The sequence below is a fragment of the Sapajus apella genome, unplaced genomic scaffold (assembly GCF_009761245.1).
Source record: "Sapajus apella isolate SASKATOON/1434 unplaced genomic scaffold, GSC_monkey_1.0 scaffold71, whole genome shotgun sequence".
Taxonomy (NCBI): domain Eukaryota; kingdom Metazoa; phylum Chordata; class Mammalia; order Primates; family Cebidae; genus Sapajus; species Sapajus apella.
In genome coordinates this window covers 2,060,283-2,073,897 of record NW_022437011.1, presented here as the reverse complement: position 1 = coordinate 2,073,897, position 13,615 = coordinate 2,060,283, and the positions used below count along the sequence as shown (strand labels likewise).

The 13,615-nt window shown below is 49.8% G+C and overlaps 1 protein-coding gene across 8 annotated transcripts in view; it reads left to right on the top strand.

The window, feature by feature from the left end:
- ARHGEF37 (Rho guanine nucleotide exchange factor 37) overlaps positions 1 to 13,265 on the top strand; it is a 62,808-nt gene extending 49,543 nt beyond the window's left edge. For 6 of the 8 annotated variants that reach the window (XR_004260439.1, XR_004260434.1, XR_004260435.1 and 3 more), the window contains 4 exons: positions 3,329 to 3,524; positions 5,574 to 5,731; positions 8,697 to 9,054; positions 10,436 to 11,405. Coding sequence is in view for 2 of the 8 variants with exons in the window: in XM_032250260.1 (XP_032106151.1) it covers positions 3,329 to 3,524; positions 5,574 to 5,731; positions 8,697 to 8,906 (564 nt within the window). In the remaining 6 variants the exon portion in view is untranslated. Of the gene's footprint in view, positions 1 to 3,328; positions 3,525 to 5,573; positions 5,732 to 8,696; positions 9,365 to 10,435; positions 11,406 to 12,827 lie in introns of those variants that run through there. The other 2 variants (XM_032250260.1, XM_032250259.1) reach the window with 2 other exon arrangements.
- Positions 13,266 to 13,615: the final 350 nt, after the last annotated feature.

Sequence of the window (13,615 nt, the reverse complement as noted above, 5' to 3'; positions counted from 1 at the left end):
GGCACGATCTCGGCTCACCGCAACCTCCGCCTCCTGGGTTCAGGCAATTCTCCTGCCTCAACCTCCTGAGTAGCTGGGATTACAGGCACGCGCCACCATGCCCAGCTAGTTTTTTGTATTTTTTAGTAGAGACGGGGTTTCACCATGTTGACCAGGTTGGTCTCGATCTCTTGACCTCATGATCCACCCGCCTCGGCCTCCCAAAGTGCTGGGATTACAGGCTTGAGCCACCGCGCCCGGCCTGTTTTTTTTTTTTTTAATTACAAAGAACAGAATTTCAGCTGCATGATGGTTTACAAATCTTTGGCTGACCAAATGCTTTTCTTCTTCTTTTTTTTTTTTAAGATGTAGTTTCACTCTGTTGCCCTGGCTGGGGTGCAGTGGCACGATCTTGGCTCATTGCAACCTCCACCTCCTGGGTTCAAGCAATTCTCCTGCTTCAGCCTCCTAAGTAGCTAGGATTATAGGTGCCCACCACTACGCCCAGCTAATTTTTTGTATTTTTAGTGGCAACAGTGTTTCACCATGTTTACCAGGCTGGTCTTGAACTCCTGACCTCAGGTGATCTGCCTGCCTCGGCCTCCTAAAGTACTGGGATTATAAGCATTCACCACTGCACCTGGCCTCAAATGCTTTTTTTTTTTTTTTTTTTTTTTGAGATGGAATTTCACACTGTTGCCTGGGGCTGGAGAGTACATTGGTATGATCTCGGTTCACTGCAACCTCCAACTCCCAGGTTCAAGTGATTCTCCTGCCTCAGCCTCCCGAGCAGCTGAGATTACAGGTGCCCGCCACCACGTCTGGCTACTGTTTTGTATTTTTAGTAGAGATGGGGTTTCACTATGTTGGCCAGCCTGGTCTCGAACTCCTGACCTCGTGATCTGCCTACCTTGGCCTCCCAGAGTACTGGGATTACAGGCCTGAGCCACTGCACCTGGCCCTAAATGCTTTCTTAAAAATGTATTTTCCTTTAAAATATAAGTAGAGGTTATCTGTTCTAGTCACTTGAAAAGTATACGCAGGTGGTCTGTGTTTTAAAAGCAACTGAAGCAGCTGTAAGGAGAAGGGTCTCCTCAGGCTATGGCAAGACCTGGATGTGAGAAACTGAAACTGTGTCCCATCACATGCAACATGTGAAATGAAGAGTCAGGAGACAAGAGCCCTGAGATTCCCCAGAGGGACAGTGGGGCCCTAGGGACACACAGAAACAAGAAAAGGAGCCCAGCAGAACAGGACAGATAAAAGGGGCCGACACCTGGCCCAAGTATTGCCAACATAGGAGACTATCACGGCCTGAAGTCTGCCCTGAGGCCGCAGGCTGACTCCTTGCTGGCCCCATCTGTCCCCCTCCTACCCTACCTGTGAGCATTGCCCTGCAGAAGCCTCACTGATGGGGTGGGGGGGGTGCCCTGGGCCCCGAGACTTGGGGAGAGAGCACGAGTGCAAAAGATAAACAGCAGAATAGCCACTTGAATATGTCATGGGAACCTTTTCTCTCTTTCTACTTAAAGCAAATTAAAAGGATATGTTTCTTATTGGGAAGGCAATCCATATTTATTGTAGAAAAGTTAAAAGACACAGAAAAACAAACAAAAAGGAAACAAATGGAAACATCCATAATCCCAGTATGTGTTGCACATTGGTAGGAAGAGTCACCCCTTCGCACCCTTCCACCTCTATACACACATGCACACACACACGCACACACACACACACACACCCCTCCTGTCCATTTCTGATGTACTTGGCTGAGGGTATAGAATCCAGCATAAGTGAGGCGGTCTCCCAGGACAGGAGCGGCCCTCATGGAATCTTTACAAGCCCTCCTTGGGGGCCCTCCCAAGAGTGACCCTGTTCTCTGCACAGGGAGGGCCGGTCAGCCTCGAGAAAGGAGGCCAGCATCTGTGACACCACTGGCTTTTATACTCACATGCACACCACGGTTCCGAAAGACGTGACCACAACGGCACTGTTGTCAAAGAAAACTACCTCGTCTCTACATTCCTGTTTAAGGACCTGTTTAGAAACATTGAGATCTCCTGGTTCTAAATCCTGACACACCACCCCCTTTAGAGGAAGGACGTGGCAGAATTTGTGGCCAGATGTTCCTGAAGGATATCTCTGCCTGCCTCCCCACAGCCAACACCTCCTCCCAAGAAGTAACCACAGAGAGCATGGTGAACACACACACACACACACACACACACACACACACACACGAGCGTGCACGCTTCTCTCAAGACAGAGAGTAAATATATATTTAACATATTTATTTTCTTATTGGTTTTACAAAAAGAGGGCAAGCATCCCTGAGTCTCTTCTTGTTGATACTCTCTGGAAACAGTATTATGAAATGGACAGACTGGGAGCGGTGGCTCACGCCTATAATCCCAGCACTTTGGGAGGCCGAGACGGGTGGATCACGAGGTCAAGAGATCGAGACCATCCTGGTCAACATGGTGAAACCCCATCTCTACTAAAAATACAAAATTAGCTGGGCATAGTGGTGCATGCCTGTAGTCCCAGCTACTCGGGAGGCTGAGGCAGGAGAACTGCTTGAACCCAGGAGGCGGAGGTTGCGGTGAGCCGAGATCGCGCCGTTGCACTCCAGCCTGGGTAACAAAAAGTGAAACTCTGTCTCAAAAAAAAAAAAAAAAGAAAGAAATGGACAAACAGGAAGTGCCAGGAGATTTTTGGATAAGTTGAAAGAGCCGCCGAATCATTCTTTCCAGCTAGATGGCAATTTTCATCTGCGTAAAACTCTCTCCCGTGTTTCTACTACACCATTCACAAAGCTTTTCACAGTGCTTTGTAAATAGTAGGTGCTCCATAAATGCCTGTGGGCTGAAAACTCACGGAATCAAAGGTTACATTCCATTACCTAGGCGTCTGTGAAGTCCGCCATGTGCTGGCTCTGGCTGGCTATTTAGGAAAGCAGATGAATAAGGTCTGGTGCCCACCTGAAACTCACAGCTTAATGGAATTGAAAGACCTGTCCGGGGCATTCTGCTGTGGAATAACTTCACCTGATGGTATGGGCAGAATTTAGGGCCCAATCCTAGGAGTTCACTAACTGAGAAATGTCAGAACTTGAATTAGAATTTTAGAGAATCCCAGAAATTAAAAGTTTCTTCTAAAATGCTACTGGCTGCTTAGAGCCAGCCATCTGCTAGTGGGGGCCTTGTTGCCCTGATCAGGGTGGGCCCTTCAGCGGCAGAGTTAGGACCAGGCCCAGTACTCCTGGCTCTCAAAATGCAAGCAAATGTTGGCACCACCTTTGACAGGTTTATTCAAGCACTTATGTCTGTCTCTCCTCCTCCTCTCCCAGCTGCTCCTTCCAGGGTCTGAACGCCAGGTGCGGGCTCTCCTGAGCAGGTATGGCCCTGGGAAGCTGTACCAGGTGATGAGCAACATCAATGGGACTGGGACACTGGACCTGACTCTGCTGCGGGGCCAAATCGTGGCCCTTCTTCAAAACAAGGACACCAAAGGCAACAGCGGCCGCTGGCTGGTGGACACAGGGGGTATGTGAGCCTTTGTGAGCCCTTCTTCTTCTTCTGGGAAAACCACCCCACAGAAGCCAGTGCAGAGACCTGGGCACTCTTGTGGGCCAAAGTCTGGCTGTGCATTCGAGCATGGGAGTAGGCACAGGTGACAAACGTAGGGCTCACAGCACAGTCAGTTTAGATCAACTCAGTGGGGCATGAAATACCCACAAAAGGAATTCAGGCATTTATTGCAGTGTCTGTCATCTAGCACCTGCAATGTGCTGGGCGCTGAGCATATAAGATAAGCCTCCTGCCTTGAGGGCCTTGCAGATCACTGGGCTCAACAGGGCTATACGGAGAGAACTCCAGGACCACCCTGAAAGATGGAGATGGGCACAGAGATAGAATGCTCGGATCCTGGCTACATTGCCAGAAGTCTGATGTGCAGAATGAGGGGAGCAGTCATCCTGCCCACTCCGTACTGGTCATGGCCTTGGGGTGTGCTGCTCAGGTCTGGATGTCCCAGTGTAACTGGGCTGGAAGGACGTGGCACCATGAATCCAGGTGAGATGGCCCAGGAGAGCATCTTCCAAAGAGGGGCATGTGACACAAAAGATGAGGGGTGCATGAGATTACTGTCAGAGGATCCACAGACAGTTTTTTTCTCCCTCAGACAGTGTATTATAATTATTACTAAAGCTTTTTTTTTTTTGAGACAAAGTTTCGCTCTTGTTGCCCAGGCTGGAGTGCAGTGGTGCCATCTCAGCTCAATGCAACCGCCGCCTCCTGGGTTCAAGCGATCCTCCTGCCTCAGCCTCCCGAGTGGCTGGGATTACAGGCATGCACCACCACACCTGGCTAATTTTGTATTTTTAGTAGAGACAGGGGTTTCTCCATGTTGGTCAGGCTGGTCTCGAACTCCCGACCTCAGGTGATCTGCCCACCTCAGCCTCCCAAAGTGTTGGGATTGCAGGCATGAGCCACCGCGCCCGGCTACTTAAGCATTTTAATGAGTATTAGAAAAAATATACTAGTCTGTAATTCCATGATTATAATCTTATTATTGTATAGTACAAGATGAAGCTTTAAAAATCAAGTCAATTAAAAAATTAGGAAAATGGTACAAATTGGACAGAAATCATGAAACAGCACTTCCATGACTTAAGGTGGAAACAATGGAATGAGTATTAAGCAAGACCCCGAAGGCCAAAAGGACTGGATTTGGATTCCAGCTCCACCACTTTCCCAGCTGTGTGATCTCAGGGAAGTCGTGGAGCCTGTCTGAGCTCAGCTGGTTCAACATAAAATGGAGATGATAACATTACCAGCTGCCCTCAAGAGTTGATGTGAAGACTCTGTAACCAAATGCTAGCTCTGTAGTCTGGCACGCCCTCGGGAAGTGACAGCCATTTATAATGACAGCAATCAGAGCAGCACTGGACTAGTTGCTACACACAAAGGACCTGGGATCACGTGGAGAGGAGAAAGGCAGTCCGCCTCCTGGGAAAGGCAGAACCTGGGGAGAGGAAGCAGCTCTTGCTCTAGGCAGACACCAGAGGGACATGGGAGCTGGCAGCTCCATCAGGAGAGCAGTTTTCATGCCAGTCCAGGGACAAAACTTTTTTTTTTTTTTTGAGACGGAGTCTCTCTCTGTCACCTAGGCTGGAGTGCAGTGGTGCGATCTTGGCTCACTGCAACCTCTGCCTCCCAGGTTCAAGCTATTTTCCTGCCTCAGCCTCCCTAGTAGCTGGGACTACAGGGGCGCGCCACCACACCCAGCTAATTTTTTGTATTTTTAGTAGAGACAGGGTTTCATTGTGTTTCAAACTTTTATTCTCTATCATAGTTGATCAAATGGAGTGGGCTGTCCAGTAGGGAATGAGCCCCCTATCACTGGGGTGTGTTAGCCGAAGCCAGAAACAGTGAGTGTAAGGCAGAAGGGGTTCAGGGTTCCTAGATGACCTTTTCAGGTTCTCCTGCGTGTTGAGAAGCTGTGTTGGAGACATTACATCCATTGATTTTCTCCACCATTAAAAGGGGTGGGAAGGTGGCCCACAGTCCACTAACCTTCTGCATGCTCCCTAGGACATCGTGGGTATGTGCCAGCTGGGAAACTGCAGCTGTACCATGTGGTCCCCAGCGCAGAGGAGCTCAGAAGGCAGGCAGGGCTGAATGAAGTCCCCCGATGTCTAACACCAGAGCCTGTTCGAGCTCCAGTGCCCTCTATTCCCACCGTGAACCAGGTGAGTACGAGAGAAGGCTAGGGACTTGCCTCTCCTTGGCCATCTGGACTGTGGCTTGAGTCACAGACGTCTCTGTCAAAGTCTATGCCCCTCCTGTCTGGTGGGGCTGCCACTCTGTGAGGCCAAGGCCTTGATCAGTGGCCACACCAGTGTCCCAGCCAGGAGTGGGACCTGAAGAAAAGGGCCTCCCACCCCTACCACAGCAACCACAGAAAACTAACCCCTCATTCCCCATCAGCAGGGCAAGTGAGATTCATTCATTTATTTGTTCGTTCATTCATTCATTCATTTATTCAATATTTGCCAGACACTGTACTAGATGGAGATACAATGATGAACAAAACTAAATTATGGTCTTTGCTTTCCTCAAACTTCTAATCTGCAAGTAGGAAAACAGTGATTAATCAAATGACTGCATGAGTAACCGAAGTTAAATTTGATAGCAGAGATAAGTACCCAGAGCCCTAGATGCAGAGAGGTCCAGGAAAGGTTTTGCTGAGAAGAATGGCGCTTTTTCTCAGACAGGAAGGGAGAGAGAGAATTAATTGGATAAAGAGGGTGTACTGGGGTGCAGAGGGAAAGAACTCTGCAGAAAAGGCTCAGCGGTGGGGGAGGACAGGAGGTATGTGAAGAATTGAATGAAGCCAGTGTGGCCGGAGAAGAGAGGGGACAGATTGGAGAGTCGTGCCACTGAAGAGGTGGGCAGGGACAGGCCAGCAGGGCTTTGTGGCCTTGGTAAGGGTGTCAGTCTGTGTCTCTGAAGAGCAATGGGAAACATGTGTATGCATGTTTATGGCAGCATTATTCACAGCAGCCCAAAAGCAGAAACAACCCACAAGCCCATCAACATGAATGGATAAACACAATGTGAGCTCTTCGTACAATGGAATATTATTCAGCCCTAGAGGGGAATGGAGCACCAGGACATGCTGCAGCACGGACAAGCCTTGAACACATGCTGCTAAGTGAACAAAGTCAGACGCGAAAGGACACATAGGATCCCATGCCTGTGGTTGTCCAGAATTGGCAAACCCATAGAGATAGAAGGTAGATGAGTGTCTGGCAGGGGCTGGGGGTGGGAGGTGGGGAATGGGGAGTGATTGCTAACTGGTATGAGGTTTCTTTTTGGGATGATAAAAATGTTCTGGAATTAGATAGTGGGAATAGTTGCATGTGCCTGTGTGAAAATACTTAAAACCTCTGAATTGTATACTTTAAAAAGGTAAGTGTTATAGAATGTGAATTATATCTAAAAAATAAAGTGATTGGAAGCCATTAAGGGATTCGGCTTTGCAGGGATGGAGTCCTGGAGCAGGGAAGAGGCTCGGCCGGGGTAGTTGAAAGGATGGGATGAGACAGTGAAGCTGCATGTATTGTGAACCTCTCTCAGTGGAGGCTGCTGTCACAATGACCAGCAGTAGGGGTGGTGGAGGATGCACCACAGGGGAGGCAGGAGCAACAGAAAGGATCTGGACACACCTGGGTGCCTGGGACCGGGGCAGCTGGAGGAGCCTGCAGCAGGCTGTGTGAGCGCCGCACAGGTGTCTGGAGACCCTCTGCTCCAGAGCTTCTGCCAAACCCACTGGGAAGGCTGTCGGCCCAGCATTCTCCAGTGGTAGCCAGAAGTAAAACACCAGGGAATACAAAGGACCCACCAGGGCCCCCCTGGAGGGCCTGACCACCCAGCTCAGCCTCTGCCCCAGTCCCTCTGGGGAAAGGGATGAGGTTGCCCCTGTGGCTGGGCTCCAGTCAGTGTGAGTGGTGTCTCAGGGAATGCCCATCCAGGGGCTCATTTGGGTCAGCTCAGCTGTCTGTCTGCCCAAGTATATCAGCTGCTTCCTCTGGGACTCTGTGGGACTTGCCTGGGATCATCCCAGTGCTCCCACGCTGCTTAATGTTCCTGAGGCCTGACCATCAGTAGTAACAGTAATGGCAAAAAGAAAAAAAAAAAAAAAAAAAAGAACCAAAGCAGCCTGCACTTATTGAGCCCTTGCCACGTACATCCCAGGCACTGTGTAAAGCCCTACACATGTATTCCTTCATGAAATTCTCTCAATGACCTGAAGGGGAGGGGACCATCCCCTCCGTTTTCCAGCTGGTCAGACGGTCTCAGAGAGGTTAAACATTAGCCTAATAAATGCCCTTCTCGCCAACTGTTTTCTCTAGTTCAATTTCTTTCTTTCTCTTTTTTTGAGATGGCGTCTGGCTCTGTGGCCAAGGCCGGAGTGCAGTGGTGCGACCTTGGCTCACTGCAGCCTCAACCTCCTGGGCTCGAGCGATCCTCCCACCTCAGCCTCCTGAGTAGCTGGGATTACAGGTGCACACCACCCTGCCCAGCTGGTTTTTGTATTTTTAGTAGAGACGGTTTCACCATGTTGGCCAGGCTGGTCTTGAACTCCTGATCTCAGGTGATCCGCCCACCTCAGCTTCCCAAAGTGCTGAGATTACACGCATGAGCCACCACATCTGGCCCAGTTCAATATTTTTCTGTCAAAAGTAACCAAGTTGCCTAAATTCTTGTCTCCACTTTCAGCTGGGAAACTGGCCTGAGCAGCTGAAACCCTTAGATCTGGAGAGGGAGAGGATGCTGAGTCTGCTCAGTGACGTGGCAGCAGTGGATCCAAAATATCTGCTTGGAGGTCAGGCAGGCCTAGATTCACTCCTGTGCAATTCTGAATACATTCCTTGAGTCCTCTGAGCCTCAATTTTCATCTGAAAAATGGAGCAAATAGAATGATAGAATTCTTGTGAAAACGCAAACTTGGTAGAGCGCTGGGACAGCGCCAGCCGCATTGTATGGGCCGTGGGAATAGCAGATGCATTGATTCCCTTTAGCACAAAGGATGTACTCGGAAGGTGGTGAGTGTCCAGCAGGTGTATGGGAACAGAAGGAACAGCCTCTCTGGATGGAGTTTGTCTGCCTTCTCCCCCTGACCGTTTCTGTGTCACTCCCCGTGTGTTTCAGGTCATAGCAGCGTACCCTTTTGTGGCCAGAAGCAGCCATGAAGTGAGTCTGCAGGCAGGCCAGCCCGTGACCGTCCTGGAGGCCCAGGACAAGAAGGGGAACCCGGAATGGAGCCTGGTGGAAGTGAATGGACGGAGGGGTTATGTGCCTTCTGGCTTCCTGGCCAGGACCCCAAGCCCAGTTTTGTGGGGCTGGAACCTGCCCTCTTAGGGTACCCTCCTTGGAGCCCACATTGCCAAGTGATGGGGGAGGCTTAGAGGCGGTGACCCTGGAGGGAGAAGCAGCAAAGGAAAGGTGGGGGTGGGAGGGAAGACCAGGCCAGGGTGGGTGAAGGGCACTCAGGAGGCCGCCAGAAGACGTGGGCGGGCCCCACAGAGGTGTGGCGGGGGCACAGGAGGCTCCAGCTAGGACTGCTCATTGTGTCTGCATAAGGAACTCATTCCGACCTAGACTCACAATGCACTTGGACGCAGTTCACAGCTGATTGGCCAGGACCTGCCATCACTTATGGCCAGTCTTACCTGTGCCTCCATCCAGGACTGCATGTGGCGGGGGTCACACAGGAGAATGCTACCTGCATGCTGTGTGGTTGCAGGAAGCAGGTGCTGGAGAAGCCAGAACTGCCTGGTCTGATGGTTCGCTACCTACACGTGGTATCAGGAGACATCTTAACCAACGAGTCAGCTTTATTTCTCTATGCTGGGAGCTGAGTTATCTTGGGCACTGGCCCACTGGGAGCCCTCTGAAGTGTGGAAGCCATGGATTTATTGGTGCAGCAGACAGGTTCCTAAGACTCTTGACTGGCCTTGGGAGTGGGTGTGACCACGTCATAGTTCTGGAATATGTATAGGCAAATTCAGAGGCTGCTCCAGGGAAGAGGGGATTTTGATGGTGTGTTAGGTAGGAAGTGTGAGGCTGTTGGCAGCAGGTAAACACTGCTGCTGTCTTCTCTGGACTAGGGGAACAAAGACTAGGCAAATCATAGAGGAAACTCTGAGAAGGAGGTGATAAGGGGCTGGTGGGTGGGGAGGTTAGGTAATGGCTTGCTCTTGTTTCTGGATAGAAGGGGAGCCAAGGGGATTCCCCTGGAGGTTTCAGGTTGCCCCTGAGGTCCCGGAGGCAGCAGTGGATGTGACGCAATTGGCTGTGGGAACTTAGATGTAGGGCACAACTTCACTGTTCCCATCTGGAAAGACCTAACTCACAGGGTTGTGCTGAAAATGACATGAGGCTAAGGATGCAGAACTCCCTGTGAGCTGAAATGTGATACAAATGTAAATGACAGCAGTCATCTCAGGGTGGCCCCAGCCATGCAGCCCTCCCCAATGCCCATGCCCGTGGCAGCAAACCTCGTTCATCAGCCTGACTTCCTTTCCCGTAACCCAGGATCTACCTTGGGGGCCTTCTCAGTACTGCATTCTATGTAGCCAGACTCTTCAGCTTGGTAAGTGAGCCACCCGCTTCTAGAGCCTGGAAATTGGAGCCCCTCAAAAACAGTTCCTGTTCAAGGAGGACTGACCCACTGGGGCAATGATGGGTGCAGTCACTGCTTGGGGTTACCATGTCTAGGCTGTTGCTCTGGGCAACGATAAATTGCAAGATTCCCAGAAATGGGAAAAGGTGACCCAGTGTGATCTTGTACAACTTACAAAGTTTGTAACCAACCCCAGTTAGAACATGTGTCAAACAGGAGGTAGTTTAGATATATTTCTAAGAACATGTCTATGTTATGAACATAGTGCCTAAGCAGTGAGCTCTGGTTTTTGAAGGGCTTTTAAGAAATATATACATGTCTGTGTCAGACAGACTGTGAGTTGCCTCCTCTGGGCCTGTCAAAGCATGAAGACTGTGTAATATCAGAGAAACACAGCCCCTACAGTTCCTTTCTCAGTAGCAAAGTCACTTCATAGGATGCTCTTGACTCATTCTCTCTACTCTTTCCTGCTCAGATTTCTGATAAAAATAAGAAACATAGGGGAACAGATAATGAAGTAGGAAACCCACTCGTGGGTTCCACAGATATTTACTGAGGGCCTACTGTGTGCTAGAATTGTAGCTCAGGGGTGCTCAGTGTAGCTGCTCAGTGAACTTACCATGGCAGCTTTCAACTAGCAGAAGCCAGGCTCCCTGTCACCCAGAGATTCTGTTGAAATTGGTTTAGAGTGTGGTTCAGGCCTCAGGAAATTAGAAAGCTTCCCAGGGCCTTCTAATATGCAGCCAGGGCTGGGGACCTCTACCCTAGACACACAGTATTGGACAGATGGATCTGGGGCCAGAGATGGCCATGAGCTATAAGCTAGGATGTGCCCCAACTCAGCTCTGCATTAGTTAGTTCAAACAGGCGCTTTAGAGGCAGTGTGAAATGGGACAGCCTGTCTGTCAGGTCTCAGAATGTATATTTATTAAGTGCCATTAAAAGGGACCTGAACAGAATTGGATGTCTTGTAGGCATAAGGAAGGAAAATAAAATATACTTGGAACCAAGGCTATCTCATGAAGGAACAATAAAAACGTATTGAGTAGCATGTGGGTTCTGGTTTCTCGTAGATCAGGGGATGAGATTAAAAGTCAGTGATGAGTGGGAAATGCATATTGAGAAGATGGAGAATGGCCTGCAGTTGCTCCAGGGGAATTTGTAACATGCCTTTTCCCTCTCCAAATGCCTAGAACCAGGGCACTGTGTCTTATTTATTTCACTGTTGGGGTATCACATACTAAACTTGCAAAGATATTTGCCTATGAACTGAACAATACCTCCAGGGGTTGAAGTCTGGTTCACAAGGGTTACCTCTTGCTTCCCATAATGGAATGAGAACTCTTAAACACCTTGGGCCCCAACTCAGTGTGGACATGAGGACAAGATTACAATATCAGCCGGGCACGGTGGCTCATGCCTGTAATCCCAGCACTTCGGGAGGCCAAGGTGGGCAGATCACGAGGTCAAGAGGTTGAGACCATCCTGGCCAACATGGTGAAACCCCTCTCTACTAAAAATACAAAAATTAGCCGGGCGTGGTGGCGTGCACCTGTAGTCCCAGCTACTCGGGAGGCTGAGGCAGGAGAATTGCTTGAACCCGGGAGGCAGAGGTTGCAGTGAGCCGAGATCACGCCACTGCACTCCAGCCTGGGGCCTGGCAACAGAGTGAGACTCTGGCTCAAAAAAAAAAAAAAAAAAAAAAAAAAAGATTGCAATATCAAAAGAAAGATGAATTGGTTAATATGATGAACACTAGCTCGACGAGTAACTGATGTAAACTGCCGGGAATAAAGGACTTAAAAGATGGAAATGTCTCTGGAGTTTGTGTGACACTAACCATTGAGTAGCCAGATACCCTGCTGTGCCATTTCTTTGCTAGACACTTGCTGTATATGAAAATGACATCTTTACACCTGTAATCCCAGCATTATGGGAGGCCGAGGTGGACGGATCACAAGGTCAAGAGATCAAGACCATCCTGGCCAACATGGTGAAACCCCATCTCTACTAAAAATACAAAAATTAACCAGGCATGGTGGTGGGTGCCTATAGTCCCAGCTACTCAGGAGTCTGAGGCAGGAGAATTGCTTGAACCTGGGAGGCGGATGTTGCAGTGAGCCGAGATCATGCCACTGCACTCTAGCCTGGCAACAGAGCGAGATTCCATCTAAAAAAAAAAAAAAAAAAAAGACATCTTGTTTGGTCAGGTCCATTTAATGGACACCCTTCATGCCTCAAGGAGCTGGCCTGAGCTACTGGGGATACAGAAAGAAATCAGACACATGAGGCCCCATTTTCCTGATCCCAGTCTCTAAGGGAGAGAGATGAGGCAACCGTCAGTTACAAGTTATTTGTCAAGATGAAGTAATGGCAGGTGCCACACAAGTCTAGGGAAGAGGCCTACCTCTGACTCAGACTTGGTGGCCAAGGAAGGTTTCCTGGAAGAGGTGATTTCCAAGCTGAGGCTCAATGGGCGGTTAGGTGAAGATGGCAGAGAGAGCACATTTGGAGGCCCAGAGGTGGCAGCAAGCATGGCATTTTATTCTGAGGGCAGTGGGGAGACATGAAGGGGTTTGAAGCAGAGGAGTAATGTGCTCAGGGCTGTGCTTTGGGAAGATCGCTGGGCTCTGACTGTGTGCCTCTTGTGTCCATAGGCAACTGTATGCTCCATGAGGCTGAGAAGCTCCGATTCGTCCCAGAATCTCCCTAAGCCTTTGTCATGTGCCTCAAGTACTAGATGTTCAATACATCCCAGAGAAGATGGGAATACCAAAGCCCTGCCTTCAAGGACTCTCCTGGCTGGCTGGAGAGTCAGACATCAAGCAGTTATCTGGCCCTACAGGAAAGGATGCCCTCAGCCCCAGAGGGGTGCTATGGACCAGGCATATAGGTGCTCAGACAAGGGAGAGGTTTGGGAAGGCTGAGGTAGTCAGGGCCAGTTTCCTGGGGAAGGTAGGGCAGGTGCTGGGCCTTGTGAGATATGTAAGATTGGAGAAAGCAATTGGGCGGGGCACGGCAGGCTCACGCCTATAATCTCAGCACTTTGAGAGGCCAGGGCGGGTGGATCACTTGAGGTCAGGAGTTAGAGATTAGCCTGGCCAACATGCTGAAACCCCATCTCTACTAAAAATAAAAATAAAAAAAATAGGCAGGCATGGTGGAGTGCACCTGTAATCCCAGCTACTTGGGAGGCTGAGACATTGCTTGAACCTAGGAGGCAGAGGGTGCAGTGAGCCGAGATCACCACGCCATTGCATACCAGCCTTGGCGATGAAGCAAGACTCTTGTCTCAAAAAATAAAAATAAAGATAAAGCAATCCTATGGGAATGCTGTGTCCTCTACGGGATGGAGGCCTTCTCAGGCTTGGGAGGCTGCATGGTGGCATGAAGAGGCCCAGCACTTAGCCTTAGAAAACATAAGCAGGCTTGGTGCCTCATGCCT